Raw genomic sequence first — 23,980 nt, forward strand, 5'->3', positions numbered from 1 at the left:
TTAATTATGAAAACATAATCAACACCTACTGCAAATATCGGGATGATGATGTGCAAGATGTTGGCATATACTGTATTTCCATATGGAGTATAATATGGAAAATGATGGTGAGGATGATGACAAGAAAAAGGAAATACTTCGAGAGGAACTTCAATATGCGAGTAATTTTGTACATCGTGATTGGGAAATAAACCCGGATCGCACATTCATTAACCGTGTGCTGTTGTATCACTCATATCTTTAAATTAACTAAGAATATCAACATGTGGGGAACAAGTGAAGATTATTTAATAATTTGTTTGAATCGTACGTTATCACTTCTCACTATCAATAAACGTAAATGTTTGTTACTGAACATTCTTCAAAGTGTTATCTAAATATTGGAGAGGATGGATAATGCGCGTAAAGTTTCATCTTCTACGAATGAAAATTCCAACCACATCTCCACGTGGTCGAGGATGGTACCAGTAGCCTATAGTAATATCCTTCAATATATACACACTCTTCTCGTGATATAGATGTAACTATATCGGTGTGTCTCGCTAGAAGGGCTTTTTTCTGGCGCTGTATTGCAAACGACTCGCAGCGTGCGGTTTCTTGAATTTAGAGGATTTTAAAATTAAATTTACACGAAAACCGTCCACAATATTGAAATAAGCCAGAGGGATAAATTATTCTTTATTAATTTTCCTATCGATATAGACAAAAATCACGATCCTACTCGCAATAGTTACCGAATAAGAGGTTGTTAAACATTTGAGAAAAAAAAAACAAATTTTTTTTTTCTTAAAAAACTATTAACTTTCCACCAGTGCGATATTATAGATTTTTGTTACATACAACATGAGCTATTCGCTCTGAAAATCTGCAAGGCTATTTCACTTCCACCCTGTATAATATCCCTAAAGATAGGACAGAGAGAGAGAGAGAGAGAGAGAGAGAGACATCCAAGATTCTAAATACATCCTCCACCTCCGGATACAGGCTGTGCGGAGAGAGTTGGGTATTCCACCCACGTAAAAATGTATTTACTTTCTATTCTCTAAAAATCTCACAAAATAGACTACCGACAATAGCTATGAGATACGTCCCGAAATAAAAAAAAAAGGATATGGGTAGACAGAGGAAAAAATGAGCATCGGAACAGGTTTAATAGCCTAATAAACGTTGAAGAGAAGAATAACATTCAGAGTTGGCCTGTTACTAATTAAGATTGAACGTACTGATTACTTGCCTATTTGACTTACCTGGTTTACGGTAAACTACAAGGAGGTACAGCGCAAACACAATGATGAACGTTATGAGTGAGGTGACCCACGAAATAAGAAACATGATGGCAACACATAGGACGAAACCCAGAAGGCTCAGCCACATGTTGTAATACTGCAAGAAAACAAATTTACCCGTAATTACAATAATGTGTACACATTTTAAATCAGACGATGATTTTTAATTCATCGTAAATCAGTGCGCATGCTTGTACTTATGGATTTATTTTATTTTATTTTAGTAGGTTATTTTACGACGCTTTATCAACAGCTTAGGTTATTTAGCGTCTGAATGAGATGAAGGTGATAATGCCGGTGAAATGAGTCCGGGGTCCAGCACCGAAAGTTACCCAGCATTTGCTCATATTGGGTTGAGGGAAAACCCCGGAAAAAACCTCAACCAAGTAACTTGCCTCGACCGGGAATCGAACCCGGGCCACCTGGTGTCGCAGCCATACGCGCTGACCGTTACTCCACAGGTGTGGACTGTACGTAAGGAATCATTTATTTTGATTTTTGCTGCTGTCCCTTTTATGATGAAACGCACAAAACCACGTCATAGTTACCATTGATCACCATCATCATCATCATCATCATAATTATCATTATCAACATCATCAGCATCATCATCATCATCATATCACAACTACCATCATTATCGTCACCATAATAATATTATTATCATAATTATAATCACCAGCAGCAACAATAACAAAGGCTTTATCACCTTGGCAGGCCTAGAAATATTAAAGTTCTTCCATCATCCTAATATGATATAATAATAATATGATACGTGTCAGCCGTTTTACAATTCACGGTTGTGGTGAACCTTTACAGTACATTTCAGCTTTTCAGTCCACCATCACTTTAAAATATACCTACATACCACCCATTTATGGTGATATATTCCTTTACTAAGTATTTCCTCTCTACTTCCTATTCTTCTGTTTTGACTGAATTACTATCTGTCCTTCGCTATCAATCCTCTTCTATTCTCTTTCAGACCTAGACTGTCTCCCTTCCATTTCTAGCTTCCCTATTAAATATTGTATATTCCTCGTCATTATTTGCATTACTTTTATTCATTATTGTCAAATCCACCTACTCTTATCCCTTGCAGCACAATTTAACTTAGGCCATGTTTTTCATATCATGGATCATAACAAAGCTTCGATCAATTTTTTCAACATTTTAACTCTGCATTCAATTTCAAAACACAGATGGCACCTCTATGTATGATGAAGGATGGGTGGAACGGAGAAAAATTCTCTCCGGCACCGGGATTTGAACCCGGATTTTCAGCTCTACGTGCTGACGCTCTATCCATTAAGCCACACGGAATTCCCATTCCGATGCCGGATTGAATCCCCTCAGTTTAAGTTCCACCTCTTTGGTTCCCTCTAGTGGCCAACCCTCATGCACTGCGTCACAGATGTGTGACCGTGGCACAATGTCCAACACAATTAATGTGCAGAGGTGCACTCATTACGAGTGACTAAGTGGCCGGGATCCGACGGAATGAGCGTCGTCTTAAATCACTAAGTGATTATTTTCGCATATCATATTATTACGATGTACCGAAGTACATATGATATGGAGAATTTTTCTCCGTTCCACCCATCCTTCATCATATGATGACGCAGAATTTCTGCATGGAAATATCATATGTACTTCGGTACATCGTAATAACCTCTATGTATACTCAAGAGGTGGTTCTTTGGTGAAATATCTGTGCTATAAAACTTAGAAAGAAAAAAAACTGTGGTTCTTCTGAACAACCGCTATGCTGGAAAGGGTTAATCATTCTTTCCAATTTATTGTTTCCTAAATTATTTGTCTACTTTTCTATTTTCTCTGTTTAACAACACTTACATCACTTATTATTTTCCTACTATTCCCTTCTCTATTTATTTACATATTTGTCCCTTTCTCTTCGCTCCTACTCCGAAATTCCCTCTTTTATTGTCTCTTTCCGTATGCATATGTCTACAATACTCCTACAGCCATCAACTTAATAAGAGTGTGCCTGTGGATTTACTTTATGGGTAATAAAACCTACTAAACGATATTAATTGAAATTGTAATTTTGTAAAGGCAATTCCTCAATTTCTTTTGTCTAAGAGTTTTTCGATAAATCGGTGATTCAGACATTGTACGAAATAAAATAATTGTTGAAGTAATTTATTCCATCTACTGAAGGACAAACATTTATATTTATACAGGAGACGCATGTATGAGTTTAAAAATGTATTCATTTTTATTTTATTTTGTTTCCACTAGTCTCGAACTTAGATTTCATTCACAATAAAAAAAGCATAATTTACAGAGATGTAAATAAGTTACTAAGTCAATATTCTCTCTCAAGCTGTAAAGTCCAGATTTCTGTTTGTAGACACATTGGTACAGCTTGCTAGTGCTAACCAATGTTAATGGAACTTTATAAATTTGGCCCGCTTGCATAGCTAATAACGTTTCCGATGTGTAACAGCTGAACTTTATTTGTAAATTTCATTGATTTAAATTCAACCTTTACGATCGTATTTACAATATTAAATATAAGCTTATCATATATAAAATATGTATTTATAAAACGTTACTTTATTAAATTAATCTTCATAAATCAAAAGCGGAATCATATTTAGTAATAATAATAATAATAATAATAATAATAATAATAATAATAATAATAATAATAATAATAATAATAATAATTCAGGCGATAGCTGTCTCCTTACCTTGAATGTTGGCCTCCATCCAAGAGGTTTTATGAGAGCCGCATGGAAAGTGCAAAAGTTTATTAGAGCATACGATGCTAAGTAAAAATTTGAAATGAGCGGAGCTATTACATTCAGTTGAGCTGAAAAAAACACAGACACGAAGTACTTTAATTTACTGTTGAACGCTTACATTTTATTCAAAGGAATATTTGTCTTGAAGTTCCGTATTACATTATTAAATACGTCGAGCGTCACTCATGAAATGTGACATAGATGGGGTAAAATTATATCTTCTATCACGAATTTTATGTGGGGTATAAAAATTAAATTTTAATCCTTGTAGTACTATGGAACCCGAATTAATTAAATTAAATTTATTTAAAATTTTGTTTACTTTCTCAATAAGTTCTCTAACTTGGACTTCGTATACAGAAATTAAGACATATTAAATTAAAAATTATACAAGGATCAAAATAGATCAGATCTATACTTAAGGACTATGCAAATACTTGAAACAAATTGAATTAATCTCTTGAAATAACTGTAAAATTATTGGTTAATACTACACAACATAGAGCCACAAAAAAAAAAGCAAAATATAAAATACATGCAGAAAACGTGGGAAAATTAGTAAATAGGAAGCGAGTAGAGTGGAATAATCATAACTCACGAAGGAAAGTGACATGAAAAGTAGTAGAAAAAAATAAGAGATAACCAAAATAAAAGTAGAGAGACTTAGTATTTGAATCGATAGGAAAAAAATCTTCAAAATTCTCTAAAGTTACTTCAGTGGAACGACGAAACTGGGAGTGAGACAAGTAGCCAACAGGCTTGGAGCTTACATATTCAGTTTTTCTCAGCTCCAAATTCCTTGCAAGGACGCGTTTTCGCGTACCTTTTTATTGTTTCTCCTGCCAATTCCCCATTGACATTGACGTTAAACTAAGAAGGTACAGAAGAATTTTAAGATTTAACTTAGACTGAATTTTCAAGTGGGAACCTCTAAAACCAATATCTCTTTTAAATACACAAGTTTACTACAAATATTTTGTTTTTACTTCATTCGTGGCGTTATAGCTCATGCAGGGCCAATATCGACCAGCCGGCTGCTGACCTCACGTCCACATGTCTCAACAGAGGTGAACGATCATCCAACCAGACCGGAGGTATCGTGTGGTTAGCATAATGATTACTCCAGCCGTTATAACTGGTTTCCGTAATCGGATTACTCTACCTATCGTAGCTCCCCAAATTCATCATGATTCTGGGTGGGCATCGGTCCCATACATAGGCTGAAATTTCATGAGAAATTTCCTTCCCCATGAGGACCCGAATAGAGCGCATTCCGTAATGCGAATCCTAGGCATGATGCCTTAGAGCACGAGACTATGACGCGGGACTTTTTATTTCATAATTATATTGACTATTACACTTTTACTACGTCATACTACTTTTGGCCAATAAAACGGTACGAAAGGACGTCTTTTAACCAATCATGTCTGTTTATCGTTACAATTGTATCACTTCCCTAGCATCTTTGTTTTTATCACCTCCCTATCATTTGTTTCTTTGTTTTTCCAACATTTCAAAATGCAAATTCTTTATGGTACTATAAAACATGCTTTCCGTTCGTCATTGCTTCCCGTATAGATAGTCAACAGAAAAATGGCAGCTCCATTCAAACGATTTGGTGAAGGTAACATTAATGAAATAGAATTTTAGTAAGTCAATTAATACTTATTTTATTGCATTAGAGTACTTTATTTCTTCTAATCTTTATATACTGTCTTCTGTTTTTATCACCTCCCTATCATTTTTGTTTGCCAACATTTCAAATTGAAAATTCTTTACGGTACTATAAAACATGCTTTTCGATCGTCATTTGTTTACCGTATATATAGTCAACTGAAAATGTCGGCTCCGTTGAAATATTTTGATGAAGCTAAAATTAGTGAAATGGAATTTTAGAAAGTCAATTAATATTTTATTTTATTAGAATACTTCATTTCTTCTAATCTTTATATACTTTCTTCTAATCGTGTAATAGTCAATTAAATTCCACTCGAGTTTTGATTTTCTCTAGACAAATCAAAACCTCTAATGAGATTACTGTTGATAAAAATAATGAGGTAAGTTATAGCTATTTCATGTCACCTCTTCATTCTTATTTTATTATCTCTCGGGTCAGAACTGATGAACCAATTGTTTCTTAACCAATACACATGTTAGTAATTGCAAGTCATGTTCCTTATTATGTTAAATACGAGTATATGCCTATTAGACAGCAACTACAACATTTGATCTTAATATAAAGTGTGGAACAGCATAATGTTAACTTTCTATACATACCTATGAGCAGAAAGGCTGTTGAAATGATGAAGGTGAGTACGTAGCCACGATAGGGTTCTCCGGCCTTTCCGTAGCCTTTCGAGAAGAAAATAAGTCCAGGATAAATTCTGTCGATGCCGAGAGCTTGTATGAGTCTCGGCACAGACAGCAAGTTGGTGAGTGCAGTGGATAGCGTCGCGGCGAAGCAGCCGGCATAAATGAGCGGACCCCAAATCGATATCGTCTGCATCATCTGTCACAGTAGAGTTATCACTTAGCAGATGGGAAGTTATTGACCTCCATTATTAAAGTCATCAGGCTCTACTGACAGAACTCGAAATGTATCTAATGTAAAATATACAAAATAAAGTAGAAGTAGTTGTTCCAAAATTGTTAACCGCAAATTTTTGGGCACCAAAATATTCTGCTCTAAGTGGCTATATTAGAATTAATATTTACTGTATTACCTGAAATGCAGCATTGTTATTGTTGTTATATCATGTTGATTATTAATTATATTATTTAAAGATTTGAAATACAAAATACACGATTTGGACAACAGATAACCCTACACCGAATACCACACAGATTCATGAGTACGAGTAAGTCTACAATAAGAAATGTGCCTATGTATTGGGCCTACATAAAAATGGTTATCGTTAATTTTTATAAGTGGAAACTTTTTGACAAAGTCATATGTTTATAATATAAGAAAATTTTATGATTTGATATGCAGTTATGCTTTCATACCAAATTTTCTAGAAAATATATTAGTACATTACTTGAATTTCGTCTCAGTACCGGTACATCTAATGTAGGCTGACCAGATTTTATATAGTCCAGCAGGGGACATCGGCAATTTCAAGAAAAACCACAAATACTTATCTAGTCACTATCCCTTGAAATGTTGCAGAAAATACACGTAACAGTAGATACAATTATAGAACTTTGCACACTAAATTTGTAGTGTATTTTAACTTTTTTAATTAAATGAGTAAACACACAACATCTATACATAATTATGACCACTAAGAATTCAGTTTCAGTACTGACGCATGCATGCAAGTCTTTCATGTAATATTGTACACACTGAACTATTTTACAAGTACTGGTCTGAAGAATATATCTTTTTATGCTCGACCATGCCGAAATGTAGTAATTATACACCTGGTAGCAGACCTTTAATGCATGTCATTAAAGTACACCTACTCATTAAATGTCAGGTCTTTCAGCCAATGACGACTCAGGTTACAACTGTTCAGCCAATGACAGGTCAGCTTTCTACCGTTATAAAACCGCAAGTATCGATTATTCTCGGATATGCAATCGAAAGAGAATTAGCGAAAAGTCACGGAGGCTGGAAATCCAATACTGTCGCAGAAGGTTATGTTCTGTTACCATAATAATTAGCGTTAATTGTAAATAATATTCAAATAAATACAATTTGTCATCTCGTTTTTCAATGTCTAATTTTATTTCAATGTTATCTCTGTAGGTTCTTATGGCCTAGCAAGGTCAATGTGGACATCTGTTCCTCGGAAAAAACCAATACTTTCGCGTCTGCGCACATCTCACAACATACGGGACATTGCTCCAGGTCAGATATAATAAAATTAATAATATCAAGTTAGAAATATGGTCGAGCATAAAAAGTCGTATGAAACTCGCCTATAAATGGTAATTAAGAAGCTCGTATGAAAATTATGAAACTCGCTTGCGCTCGTTTCATAAATATCCATACTCACTTCTTAATTACCTTCATTATAGGCTCGTTGCATAATATACTATTAAGTATCTGTTCATTCCCATACAGCTTCACACTTAAGTTCTTCACATGAGAAATGAAAGTTTGTTTTCACTTATAACAAAGAGTTTCAATTTTCATTGTTGACTTTTCATCAGTCCAGATTGAGTTCAATGTGGAGAAAAGTCTTTCAACTGGCGAATTACTGCCTCGATGACACATGATTAATGACACTATTTTGAGAAGATTTTCAAATGGAATAGACATTTTTTTTTAAATGTTTAAAATCATCAGACTAATTTTCATTTGTTGGTTTGTCACAAAACTTCTCATTTTTTGAACTACTTAAAAATGGACACTGCAGCAGTTCTAACGCTTCCGTGCAACGCGAATGAAGACAAAAATGGTATGTTCTTAAAGGGTGCAGAATATCTCATTGTGCTCACTGGTTCTTCTGTCTCATATTGAGAACCGTTTAGAAATGTGCGTGAATCGCAGCAGTTTCATCACGATACTTAAATATTCACGAGTAAAATGTCATTGAAACAAAATCAAAACTTCTGGGGACAAAATTAATTTCTGTGGACAAAAACGGGAACATTTGCTCCCCGGGGACTGTCCCCTAAAATCGGGGACGTCTGGTCAGCCTAATCTAATGTTACTAGAGCTATCTTTCTGAAATAGTTGTGTATTAATATTTTTCCTAATTATTAAATAATTTTGTGTCACAATGAATCATTTTATTCTTCATCAATACAATGAGGACTATAATTTTGAATAACAGTCTACGTTTTATTTTTTACCTGGTATTTCATATCTTTTTTTTTAACTAATGACAAGTACTTGACTGTTCTACATTCATCTATATAGACCAATTTACCGACAGAGTCGTCCGGGCGCGCAATAGGAGGCAGGTCTACGCTACACCCGCGATGACGCTATGAGAAGAGTTAGAGATTTGCGGGGATGCCACAGGGGAACCGAAACTCACGGAAAAAATTCTTGTGCTACCTGGACCACGGGCTTGCCCAATACAAGTTATAAATTGGGGGTACGCCGGGGTTTGAACCCGAGTCCATAGGATTTTAAGTCCAGCTAGATTAATACAGAGCTTCTATTTTATATACTGACCGCTGGCGCGGAGTTTTACTTCTCGGCGGCTGGGCATGTCGCAGCCGGCTGCACTCGTACGTTAACCTCGCTACTTAAAACGTGTATAAATTGTACCTTGCAGAAGATGCTGAAAATGTCGTCCTCCCTCGGTTAAACAGGAGTTGTATCGGGAAAACAGATCCTGATTAAAACGATTAAGTTCGGCCACTAGAATGTTCTCGGTTTCATTTGTTTATATGATAGCTAATCCCCAATAATTAAAATGCTTGATTTAAGAACCATGAAGAACAAATAAAGTGTCTTATACTCGTAAAAAATCGGACCGATTAGTATTCGTCTTACGCTAACAGCACACCAAGCTTCAACTTTCCTATCATGAAGACGGATTTCTTGTACACCATGTGAATTTTCAGAACACAAATAGCGAGTTTAATAAATACACCGAATAATCTCTTTGACATGACTTACTGAGTAACTGTTCATCAGCCCCCATGAGCAGGTTCCGTTGGCACAATTTAGGAAAGTGCCATTGGCGACGTCTCCAGCGAAGCCTGTTGCGTCCCTGACGGCACATGCGCCAGCAAACACCACGAATACGGCGTAAGAGATCATGGATATTATTAGAGCCAACATCGTTCCTCTGGGAATAGCCATGGCCGGATCCTGTGCAAGCGAATATGACAATGAATTACTTAATACTTCAGGCTGAAGACATTAAGACAACAAGACACACTGGCATGTGGCTTTCTGTGATAAGAAGAGCACTTTGAATACAAGTTATGTGTACGGCGATCGTAACTAACTTCGTTTGGTAAGGAGAGCACTGCGAGTCAAAGCAGTTCCAATCTACAGGGAAGCAGTCTCCCCTCATGCTCCTTCCTGTACTGTGTGTTTACAACTGCTTATTCATGTGCCTGTAGGTATAAGTCGATGAAGAGCAGAAATACTACTTGAATTTAATAACAATAATAACAAAGTATTTATTTAAAGGCAGCTTATATGCAATAAAATATTGGTTTACTAGGGATGTCGTAGATAAAACTCCAAAATTTTCAGGAGCTTGAACATTTTACCCACACATTTAATAAAGATTTACTGAAATATACCTATTAAACAATATTAAATAACTATGCAGTGCAAACAAGCGCTTTCAGAGACACTCTGCCCCTTCATCTGACAGTATCTTGAGATTCGCAAGAAATGTTTCTTTCTTATAAAATACATTTTACTTTTTCCTAATGAAGTGTTCGCTATCAAATTTTTCTATTGGAGCACTATTCTCCAAATATATAGCTTTGTTTTGTTTTCACATGTTCACTAAATAGCAGGCCTGAACTGTATAAGTAGGGTTGGATGCCGCCGAACTATACTCTAAACATATCTACACTGTTGCTGTTTACTTGGAGACGCAGGACTCTGGTGATAAGCCAGTAATCTACCCAAATGAGGTCAACTAACCTTTAAAAAATGTTTGTGCGAGATCGTGCGTATTTGCTTGTTTTCCGCACAGAACCAATACGCGGTAAGTGTGAAATACCACATTCAGTATTCCCAACGTAACACACACAACAATTTCCCTCTTCTTACCGCTTAAGCGCGACATTCATTTTACTGGTTTAAGCTTTTAACATATTATTTTTAGAGACGTTTAACATAGTAATAATTATAAATTGGAAACTTACCACTGCAATTTCACCTAAATTGCAATGTTAATTATTGTTTTTAAATATTTGCAAAAATTAAGTAAAGTCTACTACTCCACGAAACTTATTGCATTCCTGATACAAGTAACATTAAGGAAGCCGTGAAAAAATCAACAAGATTCCAGATGCCGATGTTATTACTGTATGTTATATAAATAATATTGTTAAAATATTAAAATGAAAAATAAATCATTACATAACCTTACCGTTTGTTTTAAGTTCGCATTTATAGACTGGGGGAAAAAAGATCAGACGTATATCACGGCCTGCTGGAGTATAGTAAACACAGAAAACATTTTATAGCAACAATGTTGAAGAAAGATATTTTGGTTTTCCGAAGTTGCCGTCTTTAAACAGAAACCAACATGGAGATTTCATTCCAAATAATTATAAATTCGTCTTTCAGGTATATAATAAACGATCTTCGCCCAAAATAATGTACGATACACGAGCGGTATGTTTGTTTTCATGTTCTCGAAAATTTTCAATCTTTTCCTCGACCATGAAAACGTCAACATACCGCTCTTGTAACGTATATTACTATTATATCCAACGAAACGAGTAGAATATAAATAAATTAGCTAGACCTTTAGCACGAAGTATTAATATTATAGTTGTATAACAAGCGATGAAATGGATTTTTTTACTTAAGAATGCAAAATAAAAAAAAATAAAAAAACACTAGTAAAGTGCGAAAAGAACTAGCGGCATCGACACAGGTAAACGGAAATAGCAGGGTTTCGAAATTAAGAAAACCGTGGCCTTTGGATCAGCAAGTATAAAATATGTTTTTTTGTAGGAAAGATGTCTACTATCATTTCAATTATATTTCTTAATTTGATATTAATCACGATAAATGCTTATAACAGTTACAATTCAATAATATTCTTAGATAATCTAGCCGGATACAATTAATAATATAATAATAATAATAATAATAATAATAATAATAATAATAATAATAATAATAATAAAATATTGATAATAATAATAATAATAATAATAATAATAATAATAATAATAATAATAATAAAGCATGTACGCGGCATTTATTTAGTTACATATGTATGTAGCCTATATTTGTGTGTTGTGAATTTAATATTTCTGTACATACAGAGTGTTTAAAAAATACGTACCGGTATCGTAAACTTTTTCGTGGGGTTGTAGGGCCGGACATTTTGAGTCGTTTAAAGTTAGGGAATGCACGTCCGCCAAGGTCTCTTTCCAGAGCTACACCCACGTCATTGTAAAAGTGATCATCCCTGTAGTAGGCAAGTTGCTTGAAATTAAAGGCCCTTTTGATATCTGGTAACTGCCTGTTTTTTTTTTTCAAAAAGATTATAGAAACCTTCGTGAAGTTGTAGGGCAGCACATTTGGAGCCGTCTTAGATAGGGAATTCGTGTCCGTCAAAGCATATCGGTGTATTCCCGTCACATGTATCATTCCATGTTCTTGGGATGGGTTTACTGTGCACTGTCAACAGGCAGGCAGAAAGACAACTCAGGCTAAGTTTGGTATTAGCACAGTGGAATGGTGATACGAGAAGAGAATGGGGCAGTGATAAAATGTGTGCATCAAAACAAATGTAAGTTAATCATCGCCCTGAACATTTGTTGTGCATAAAATATTGTGCAGTGTTTTTGTGTTATAGAAGTAACATTTCCAATTTGAAACAAATTTGAAATGTCTCGGTTCATAATCAATGAAATGTAAACAATCCACTGTGTTGAGCTCTTCTCTTGTGAGCGTTACACTACTTATTGGCTTGAAGAAGGAACGAACAACGATGACGCGTTCAATGTGCACGGTCAACAAACACTTCAACTTAGAGTAATAGACGACGAGGATGTGTTAACCTTACTGTTGACGCTTTGCCTGCTACAAGATTCCGAATGTACCTAACTAATCGTCACCTAATAGTGCTTGTTGTTTCCTGCACGGATATAGGAATTTGCCTACCTGCAGGGGTTAGCACTTTATAGTGACGTAGCTCTGGAAGGAGGCTTCGGCGGACATGCATTCCCGATCTCAAATGGCTTCAAATGCACTTCCCTACCACCTCACGAATTTTTAAAAATATTTTGAAACACTCTGTATATTATGTGCGTGTTTATTATTAGAGTACGTACTTTATAATGGAGAGACTATTTACAGTGAGAATAACTTTGTACCATTTTCTAACCACCGTTTCGCTTAACTCATCATCGATCTGTTTACTGAATTTTATAGATGAAATTAGTTACGATACTACATCAAAATATTATAAACAGGTGGAATATCAGTCACTTGAAATGAAACTACTGTCCAAATTTCACAGAGGATCCTTGCGAGAGTAGTACGGTTCTTGCAGGGTAAGAGGAGAGGGTAAGCCAGTAACTCAGCGTTCTTGAAGGAGCAGGTGGATAGAGGTAGTGTCATTGGCCAGCTGGGACAAACAAAGCTCAGTCAATGGCCAAGCGGTTTTGTGCCGGGATAGGTTATAAGAGTGGGGAAACAGCTCGTATTTCTTGCTCGGATCTTCTCGTGAAATGCGGACTGTAGATGGTGGCATAAACTTCACTCGTTAAGATAAGTTATCCCAATTGACATTATTAGTTATTATGAAGTTCCCTTGTGCTGTAGGTTTCCCTCGACCAATTATTTTTTTCGTTACATCTGAACTCGAAGTGTATAGCACTAATGAAAATGATGTACCGATATTAGACAGTCATAAATAATTGAACTTCATTGTTAACATATCCAAAGGCATCATTGTGATTAGATCTTTCGTCATCGATTTGGTATATTGAAGGAAATGACTTACCTTTAAATCTCCCGATATGTTAGCTCCAGCCTGGATGCCCGTGACTGAAGGGAAGAAAATAGAAAATACGGAGAAAAAGTCCTGATCCACGCCTTCACTATATCTATAATCAGGAACTAAGTTGTTCTCCAGAACCGTCACTGAAAGAGAGATGAAAAATCCTACAGAACAATTTCCAGTAGACTTAAAGTAAATAACGTTCACAAGAAAGCAATACCCATACTCGTATAACACTCAGTTGGCATACATGAAAATGTTAGAGTTTAAATTTAAGTTCTAATTTAAGGACAGTTTCGTCATCAGCAGTTATTAAGAGCAAAAGAAACTGTAATGAACTGGAGAACTAAAAAAAGGCAGGAAAGGAAACCGTTGCAATCCATTGTCCCAGGTATTGATTGAATACTAAGTGAAACCGCGACAAATGTCAGTCTGCTACACAAATGAATACGCACGCACACACGTAGTACGTAGGTTTCATTCATTAGGCCTACATAAGGTTATTCCATATGAAATCGAACAAAAAACTTTTTTTTTCTCCTATTTATAAATGGTACCGAGGAAAGTGTATCTACAAAATTCACTATCGCAAGTTCGACAGTTACTCAGCAACAAATTTAGCGTATTCAGTCAGTTTCAGTGCTCGGATCTCGGGAACCCTTCATTGCAAAACACTGAACCGAAGCTCATTTTGGAGCTTATATTTGGTAGTTCATATTAAGATATAATAATTATTTTTATATATACAGAGAAAATACTATATCTATTTTACTTGTTTCTAGGGTCTTCGCCAATTTTTTTAAATAAAAAGAAGTTACTGAAGACGATCCTTGTGTTATTAAGACGGATTAGAAATTGTTTGCTTAATGGTAAGATAATAATATTGAAGAGTAAGTAATAAAATATTTCCAAGCATCGGAGATTTGATGATGCATTGTTGTCTATTTGAGGATTTCTGTCTTGCTCACCTTGGTAGCGCGATCGTGCTGTGTGACATCAACTTCATATTACCCTTTCTTCCCTTTCCCAACTTCTTAGTAACTCTTAGGTATGGACAGCTATCATTGGGATTATCGGAAATTTGGTACAATCCATACAAAGAGAAATCCAGTGATATTTGGTAAAATCCATATGTTCCATTGTTGAAAAGGACCAGGATATTTGATATAATGGTTATATTTGGTACAAACCATATGATCTATTGTTGAAAAGGGCTCAGGATATTTGGTTTAATGGTTTTCTTCTTACAAATATATATGTGATATGTGTACTGATAGTTGGATTGTAAATCGACAACAAACACAAATATAAATTTTGCGTTTTATTGAGTTTAACAAAAGAAATTTTAAGTCATAAATAACATGATAGAAACAGAAACCAATATTACATCATAATGGGTATTGTCATTTTGACATTTAAATAGGCCCTATATTAAAAATGAAATTGACCGTATAACAGTACCTTGTGGCACGCAAAATTTTAAGTTTTTAATATATTAAACTGATTATGAATTTCAGTTACTTGGGTTCTGGATTTAAATAAATTTATATATACTATAAATTTCAAATTAGTGTGTGTTAACTGGATTTTTCACAGCAACATGGAGTTTCAAAATACAGATTTTACAAAACTTTAAAATTTTGAGCGGTTTCGCTTTTGAACTGGACCGTCTTTCAAAAGACCAAATGTACTGTACCAAATGTCTTTGGATGTTTTTATCTTTGGACCACATGCATTGTACCAAATATCTCTGGATGTTTTTATCTTTGGAAGACATGCATTGTACCAAATGTCTTTGGATGTTTTATTTTTGGACCACATGCATTGTATCAAATGTCTCTGGATGTTTTTATCTTTGGACCATACATATTGTATCAAATGTCTTTGGATGCTTTTATCTTTGGACCATATGCATTGTACCAAATGTCTTTGGACGTTTTTTAACACTGAACCATATGCATTGTACCAAACGTCTTTTAATGATCATTAGTGGCATGACATTATCAAAGCAGTGCAGGAGTTCTCTTACTGTTTAGAGGCGGAGAACATTCGATGTATGTTATGTTCGAAAGTCCTATTAGATACTAACTAATAGCTTTACAAGGTTTTTATTCTCAAATATTGCGACTTTGTTGAACAAAATTAATTTGTAGGAGGAGTATAAATTTTAACGCAGACATGAGCATTAGTGCATCATTTGAGGATTATTAGCTCACCTTTCTTGATAGCGCTTATCGTAGCTGTAGTAAACTGTATTCAGTATACAGAGTAGAATGAGACTTCATTACTTTAATTATAAAGATTTATGTCATTACGATTGAAACAAATCCTTATAGTAGCTACCATGTTTAGGATATTTTTATTCTATCGTAAAAATAAATTGACATAGTTTTCTTCCAAATAAATATACGTGAAGAGGTGTTTCTAGTTTTAAGAGATATTTTTAATATATTATAGAAATGAAACTAGTTCACATCTTAAAAATTATCACACAAAAGTCATCGTTGTTAAATGATAGTGGTGTTAGTGGTACTTACAATTGAATCCTATGAAACCCTGAGCCAGTTGCGTGTCGGTACGCGGTCCAATGAAGGCTCCTACAAGGAAATCCACTATAGCACCAATAATGATGATTACAAGTACATTTTGTGCCTGTAAGTAGATAAAGAATTGACTTCAATACTCTGATAAATAATGAAGTATTGTTCTTACGTTAATACATATAAATTGGCAACATAATGTGAAAGTAAGTGAGAATAGCTTGCTTTGAGAACAGTAGGCTTAGGCCTATATTGATGTATCCACTGAGTCTTTCCTTTGCCGATTGGAGCGCTTATTAATTTTTATGTGCTTCGATTAATACAAAAAATAACTTGAAGGAGCTGTAAAATTTTCCGAACAGACTTGTAAACAGTTTTTAATTGAAACTGTAAAGTATCTAACAATAATTATGTAAACCTTAGACGCCCAAACTGTTTTTACGTTCTAAATATTGATACCCTGATATATTTTCCGTGAACATATTTAAAAATAGACACATTTCAGTACATTAAATGAAATATTTTGTCTGGGGTTCGGTGGTTTTACTCGCTTAAGTAATGATTTTATTTTATACATTACTGAACCCATTGAGTAAAGTTACTGTTACCAAAATAAAGTCAAACATTTTAAAAAATTTTCTTAAGTTTAATACTTTAAGTGTGTTCCAGTTTTCATAAAATGAATTGTACCCAATATTGTGATTAAATCAGTTTTGACTATAAAAGATCTATATTCGACATAAAAGAAGAGGAAATTGTAACGTTTAACACGAGGGGTTGACTGTGATATCATTCTTGGTACGTGGAAACGGAAGTATAAGATGAACTTCATGCTTCTTCACGCTGTTCGTCTCGCTCCAAAATCTCATTATTGGTTAGAGTTTACGCTTTCTGCATGTAGTAATATTCGTTTAAGACTTAATTCATCCTAACTTTACCTAACATTACATACCAATCAAGAATGAAGATGTTTTCCTAAATCTCCTGACATTTTTTTAACTGCTCTAATATTTTCATCTACTGTAACGGATTATTTTATTTTTTAATAAATATTACGGAAAATGATAGAAAATGGAATGAAACTAAATAACTCAACAGAATAAGCCTTTACAGTTACACGATATACAGTAGATAAGCCATATAAGATAATACAGGTCAATTCTGAGCAACATTCACATAGCCTACCATAAGTATCCCCTGTCGGAAATTTCAGTACCTACCAGGAATTTAGTTATACCTACTCTTATTTGCCGGCGGAGTAGAGGGACAAGTGGTAATCTCAGCACCTCAAACGCCACCTAATATGCAACTAATGTATCACTAGGAAGAGGGAGAGGTGAAATTTTGTCCAGAAGTTCTAATTTAAGCTAGGAGGTCTTTAAAATTCCGGAAAACTCCGACATGGGACACACGGCTTAAAGTCACTCCCGGAAGGCTTGCGCTCCTGATTATTGCGTCCTGAAAAATCAATCTACCCAGCCGGGTTTGAACCCGCAACATTCACATATTTGACGGTATTCTAACCCACAACGAAAGCGTCAAAAATGCGTTTTAACTGTTACGCAATACTACAACCGATTACAAACATTTAAATAAATGCTATTGCTTTCAAAATATATTTTTACCTCAAACAAATGAAGACCAGTCCACTAAGAATGTGAACTCTACATTTTGAGTTACTTTAAAAATGAATATGTTTTGTATTTTGGTTCTGGAAAGTTACCTTGGACTCCCACTCCATGCCCACAGCGCATATGATGCACATAACTAGGATAGCGATAGTGCCAACAATTCTGACGTCGTTGGTGCTACCATCGACTATCCATGTGCCGTAAGTACGAAGCAGGTCGTTTAAAGAATCGCAGAAACCAATAGTGTTCATGGATGCTGCCACGGCGTTGGCGAAGGCGAAGACAACACCGATCGAGGCTCCGAATTCAGGACCCAGCGACCGAGAGATGATGTAGTAAATTCCACCTAAACATAAACATGTTAAGTGATCAACCTGGTACCTCTTTTGTAGATATAGTACTGAAGACGTATTTTGGGGATTACTTTTTTTTTTTTTTTTTTTTTTTTTTTTTTTTTTTTTTTTTTTTTTTTTTTTTTTTTTTTTTCCCCCCCAACTAGGCATCACACGCTTTCACTGTAAGACTTGTGTGATCTGGCATTCAATGTGTGTTCTAAATTCTAGCCCAAAAAGAGATTTAGCAAAGACTTATAGATAATAAAATTTATCTTATGTTAAAATCTAAATTAATGCATCCAAGCTTTGTGTTAATACAGATTTATCAGGTAATGGCAAATTTGACAATTCATAATCGCAAGAATGAATAGATGTATCTTTGTAGGCTTATGTCAGGAGTCACCACAAATTGAAACATTTGTTTTTTGAATGCCATAAATTTGAAACAAAATTTTCAATTAATGTGTGGACTATATTTGTGTAGCATTAAGTTAACAACATAATTGCAAGTTTTTCGGGGACAACATTGTTATCAAGAGTTTATTTCGCACGTAAATTGCGTTTATACACATTTTTGGATGTAATGTACAGTAGAGCGTCTCGTTTAGGCACAGTGAAAATGTAAACAAAGTGCAGGTAACGTGTGGGGGGAGGACGAGCCGTACGATAAACAAGAGGGATGCACAAGGTTTTAGTTACAACGTTTATGGCGGAGCATTAATTGAAATTATATTTTCCAAAAACACACGGAACAAATTGCATCACGTTACCACACACACATTTTAACAAAGAAGCAATTGTAACGTTGAAATAATTCAATATAACAAATCAAATTTTGCTACTTATATGATGTTGCTTTCAAGCAGCATTTTTTACGGTCATGAATTTCATTCTGTGTAGGACTAACATAATATCACCGTCTTCTGTGGCCGAATTAACAAAACTACAGTACTGTAATTATGTTCAGGAAATAGTGTTGTCACTTCAGACCAATATAGGCTACTGTAGTTTTGTTAATTCGGCCACAGAAGACGACGATATTATGTTAGTCATACACAGAATGAAACTCATGACCGTAAAAAATGCTGCTTGAAAGCAACATAAGTAGCAAAATTTGATTTGTTGTATTGAATAATTTCAACGTTACAATTGCTTATTTGTTAAAATGTGTATATGATAACTTATGCAATTTGTGTTCTTTTGTTTTTTGTGTTTTTGGAAAATATAATTTCAATTAATGTTTCGCCATAAATGTTGTAACTAAAACCTTGTGCATCCCTCGTGTTTATCGTATGGTTCGTCCTTCCCCCACACGTTACCTGTACTTTGTTTACGTTTTCACTGTGCCTAAAGGAGACGCTCTACTGTATAAATACTGGGTGAACAGTATAGAACACAACTCGCGCGGCCTTGAGTCCCCGACCTCCGCGCGAGTAGCCGGCCGGCCGGCTAAGAGTCGTGAAACCCGTTCTGCTTCATATTGTTCACCCAGTATTTACTTAACAATTTTCTCATATAAATTTTATGAATTAAATTTATAACACCAACATGCCCATCTCAGATAAATGGGTTTAGGCCTACTTGTATCATTGGAGCATCAATAAATACATAATAAATAAATGCTAGCCACAATTTTATTCCATGTACTTTTTCTGCTTTTGTCTGGCATGACGAGTGTAGAGGGACATGTAGGGAGAACACCGGTCATCAAATACTGGAAGGTAGTCCAACACTTGCAGCGCCAAAGCTACAATCTAATCTTCATGTATATTACTTTCAACCAATTCACTTGATAAATTTGTTGTTCTGAATAACGAAACTACAGTACGATACAGGGCTGACATGTAAACTAGGTGACACAGAAGTATTGTCGTGTTTAATTCTAGTCTATGGTGAAAAGTTCATGAAAGGGGCTGAGGTTAAAATCTCAGATAAGTTACGAAGCCAATTTGGAGGAAAAGTTATAGATTTTTAAAACTGTAAGTATAAGCGAATTTTCGAACTAAAAATAACAAGAAAAACTTAAAATTGTTCAGTAAATTACGTGCTGAACTGTTATTCATTAAATCCTTTCTTCCTTCAGGAATGGTGGTGCAATGTATTGACTTAAATCTGAATTTGTAGAATCCTCTTTATATGACGCGTATTGTACGCGTCGAAGTTTGTCAGGGGTTGCACACCTTGTGAGCTACTGAAGGGATTACTATGTAATGTAGTGCAAACTGTTGTCTAATTGCTTAAGAATATTCAAGGGATTCCTCATTCGTGCATAGTATTGTGCAAACTATTTTGTTATTTCTAATTGTTTGAGAACACAGAAGGGATTGCTCATTCGCGCTTGGCGTAGTGCAAGCTACTGAATTTTTTTCTAATTGTTTCAAAATTGTTGACTGCATATTGGAGTGAATTTTTGTATTTTTAGTTACGGAGAACGTGAAAGAAAATAGCCTATACAAGTAAATTCGAAAATTCCGCAAGAAGAGATTAGTCGTGTATTTCAAAAAAAATCTTCGGAGATGTCAGAAAAGAATTGAAGTAGGAAGAGGATGCGTGAACATCTCTTATGATACAGGTAAGATGCATTTGTATTAATTTTTATTAATTTTTAAGTTGGTCATAATTTCATAAATATTTTCCACGCAAAGCAGATTTTAGAAACTAAAATTTCTACCGCAGGAATAGCGGCCAATTTCGCGGTATAACTGTGCTTGGAGTACAATAGAAAATACTGCTGAGTTTTCGGTGTGAGGAAAGGGTCATATAAAGAGGATCCTGTGTACATAATGATGAAATAAATTCAGTAATAAGTTAAGTGCAGTGGAGATAATGCGAAAACTTCACAATAATGAAAAGTTCTGTTTCAGGTACAACTATTAATTAAATCAACCCCTTACCTCCTTTAACTTCTCCATTGGTGCTGATAGCCGAGAGAGACAATGTCGTGAGTACGCAGACTACCGCAGATATTCCGATGATGATGAGTGTCTGAACTGTAACAAAATGCCTATGTCAATAGTAGGGAAAACAAATCGATCTAACTATTTGAACTACGCTATGAGAATTAAGATGCTTTAACCTGATTATGAGAAAAATATGAAATTCACATTTTATAATATATTACTTCTTCTAGACATGTCCCTAAAAAAAATTCTTGCTGTTTGTTGGACACCATGGTATTCCACACCTTATGTAGGAATTAATTAATTATATTTATTTTATAATGAAATGTAGGGTGATACCGAACTGGTAGAAATAGTGGAAACATTTTGTCTGTTTTTCCTGTCAGTAGCCCACAGATATAGGGTAAAGGTTGGTAATATTATTATACGAATAATATTGTGATAGTTCTTTTTGAGAATTTATTACAATTTTACTGAGCGAAAGGAGGACTGGTTTTGTGCAGAAACTTGTCCACGAACATTCCCTTAATACGTTGACGCAAAAAAACCGATCTTCCTCTCTCTCTCTCTCTCTCTCTATCTCACCTCCCTCTCTCTCCCTCTTTCCCTCTCTCTCTCTCTCAGTAAAATTGTAATAAATTCTCAAAAAGAACTATCACAATATTATTCAAATCACAATATTACAACCTTTACCCTACAGTGTGCACAGAAAACCTCTGTGATTTTAAACGGTTATATCATCTCTGTCGGTAGTTGTGTATACATGGAAATGGTGACACCACAAAGAGAAACTCATATTTTACAGTGCATACCTCAAAAACACTTAACGTGTACCCTTCGTGTTACACAGCATACATCAAGGCTATATTCACTCACTCCACACGCGCTCCAAAATACGTATCTACTGGAATGGACTCAGGAGCACCGGAGATACGATGTCGCAGGTCTTGCTGATTATGAGCCGGTGGACCTACATAGATGATATTTTTCATGTAACCCCATAAGAAGAAATCATAGAGATTCAAGTAGGGGACCTCGGTGGCCACTTGCAGAAGACGTCTAATCCACCTTCCTGCCAGTTTATTAAGATGTTCACGAACATTTGTTACAATGTAACAATACAAAAATAACAAAAGACTGGCAAATCCGAACGAAAGAAACCCATGTTACGAGTAACAGCTTCTATTCGCTTCTGCTGCCAATTATTGTTTTCGCCGGCAATGAGACAAACCGCATTATTCGAGACAATCATCCTTTGAGTCGTCCTTTCTTACTAAACAAACATAAATTTAATAATGTAGACTGTTACGAAATCATATGTTTGCAATTACGGAGGGTTTCTGCGGACATACTGTATTTTAAATGCAAAATGTTTTGAGACGTAGACATAGCTTCTCTTGCTTTTCTTGAGCATGACCCGGATGGCATCCTGATATTTATGCTTACTTTGGTCCATTGTGAGTCCTATTCTTACGATGATTGTGAAAGACCGATAGGTGGCATTCGTGAATTCAATGCTGAAAGGTGGGTCATTCCGCCTCAGCTCAGACAGTGCTAGGCCCCATTCTCAGACGAGTGCCTACCAAATAATCCCCGCGCGGAGCCCGAAGTCCTTCCTATGTCAGTATCGGAAACCCATATTATCCTAAGTTTTCACCCCATACTATTTTAACTGTTTTATTGCAGATGATTTATGAAATTACGAAAATTGGAGAGCGTTGGTGGAAAGATAGAGGGAAACGGAGTACCCCAAGAAAAATATTCTACAACGTCGAACCTGGGCTATCTGAATGGAAGGCCAGCACGCTAGTGCTTGAGACACAGTAGAGGTTTTGAGACGTAAGAGTCTGCTATTACCTTTTTATGCTGGAATGACGATATAAAACGTGAGAACTCAAAGATACATCTTCATAAACTTGGCTTTGTCCATCCCAAATATAACGAGATTTGAACTCGGATCCGCGGCCATTGTTAGCCAGAGTACTCTGCCCAATAAGTTACAGAGGCGCCTAAATATGAAGCATACTTTCACATTTCACATTTTACTCGTACATTTCATACGTTTTGCAATAATTAATTTCTTTATCAATGATTTCCGTTTTAATATGTTTCCTTAATCTGTTACAAGACTTTCAGAATGTAGGCCTACATGAAATGACAAGGGCAAACTTTAGTTTTCTGCGTTGCATAATATTTCTTTCAATCCCACGAAGCAAAGCAGTTATCTTACTTCAATTACAAATTTTACACTTTAAGCCGATGTTTGTAATTCAGTTTTCAATACCGTGTATGATACAGCTTTTCGTATATTGTAATTGTTTTTAATATATATTTTGTGTTACAGTAATCATTACACAATTTCATTGATCACTTTATCTCGACTAAAATGAATAACAGATAACGGCATTGAAGGAAAAGTCGGTGACGTGGAACTTCACAAGTAAGCCTAAGCATTGTCAACACCCGTACGCAACAGAGCCATGCTGAACAAAGTATCATAGTAATTTGTACTTGTTAATTTATATTATTTACAAGCGTACTTGTAAACTCTAGTAAGGTCATCTTTTAACAATCGAAAGGCCATATCGTCATTGGCGTAAACAACAAAACAATTAACTCTCTTTTTCAAACTTAATTATCATGTCCATACAACATAGAAAGAGAGGAACCATATAGCATTCGCCATTAAGAAATAATAAAAATTAATTTTTTTTTATACTTTTCCACTTCGTTCATGACCTAGTAGTGCAAGTTTACAAACTCAAAAACTGTATTAATTAAGTGAAAACCAGCTGAGACGTTTCGGTGACTTAATTGAAAAGTGCTCGGCATTAGAAATCAATGAAAGTACTACTATTTCGCATTACAAAGAGAAAATATTTCAGTTAAACTGGAGAATT

General features: G+C 35.2%; 1 protein-coding gene across 1 annotated transcript in view; it reads right to left on the reverse strand.

The window, feature by feature from the left end:
- Positions 1 to 23,980, reverse strand: part of NKCC (sodium potassium chloride cotransporter) — a 155,782-nt gene that overhangs the window by 28,428 nt on the left and 103,374 nt on the right. Inside the window, exons 4-11 of the mRNA XM_069823783.1 lie at positions 21,075 to 21,170; positions 17,938 to 18,191; positions 16,212 to 16,326; positions 13,678 to 13,817; positions 9,639 to 9,833; positions 6,335 to 6,566; positions 4,004 to 4,125; positions 1,248 to 1,383 (exon numbers count right to left, since the gene is read on the reverse strand). Coding sequence (XP_069679884.1) covers positions 1,248 to 1,383; positions 4,004 to 4,125; positions 6,335 to 6,566; positions 9,639 to 9,833; positions 13,678 to 13,817; positions 16,212 to 16,326; positions 17,938 to 18,191; positions 21,075 to 21,170 — 1,290 coding nt within the window. The remainder of the gene's footprint in view (positions 1 to 1,247; positions 1,384 to 4,003; positions 4,126 to 6,334; positions 6,567 to 9,638; positions 9,834 to 13,677; positions 13,818 to 16,211; positions 16,327 to 17,937; positions 18,192 to 21,074; positions 21,171 to 23,980) is intronic.

Source organism: Periplaneta americana, chromosome 4 (assembly GCF_040183065.1).
Source record: "Periplaneta americana isolate PAMFEO1 chromosome 4, P.americana_PAMFEO1_priV1, whole genome shotgun sequence".
Taxonomy (NCBI): Eukaryota; Metazoa; Arthropoda; class Insecta; order Blattodea; family Blattidae; genus Periplaneta; species Periplaneta americana.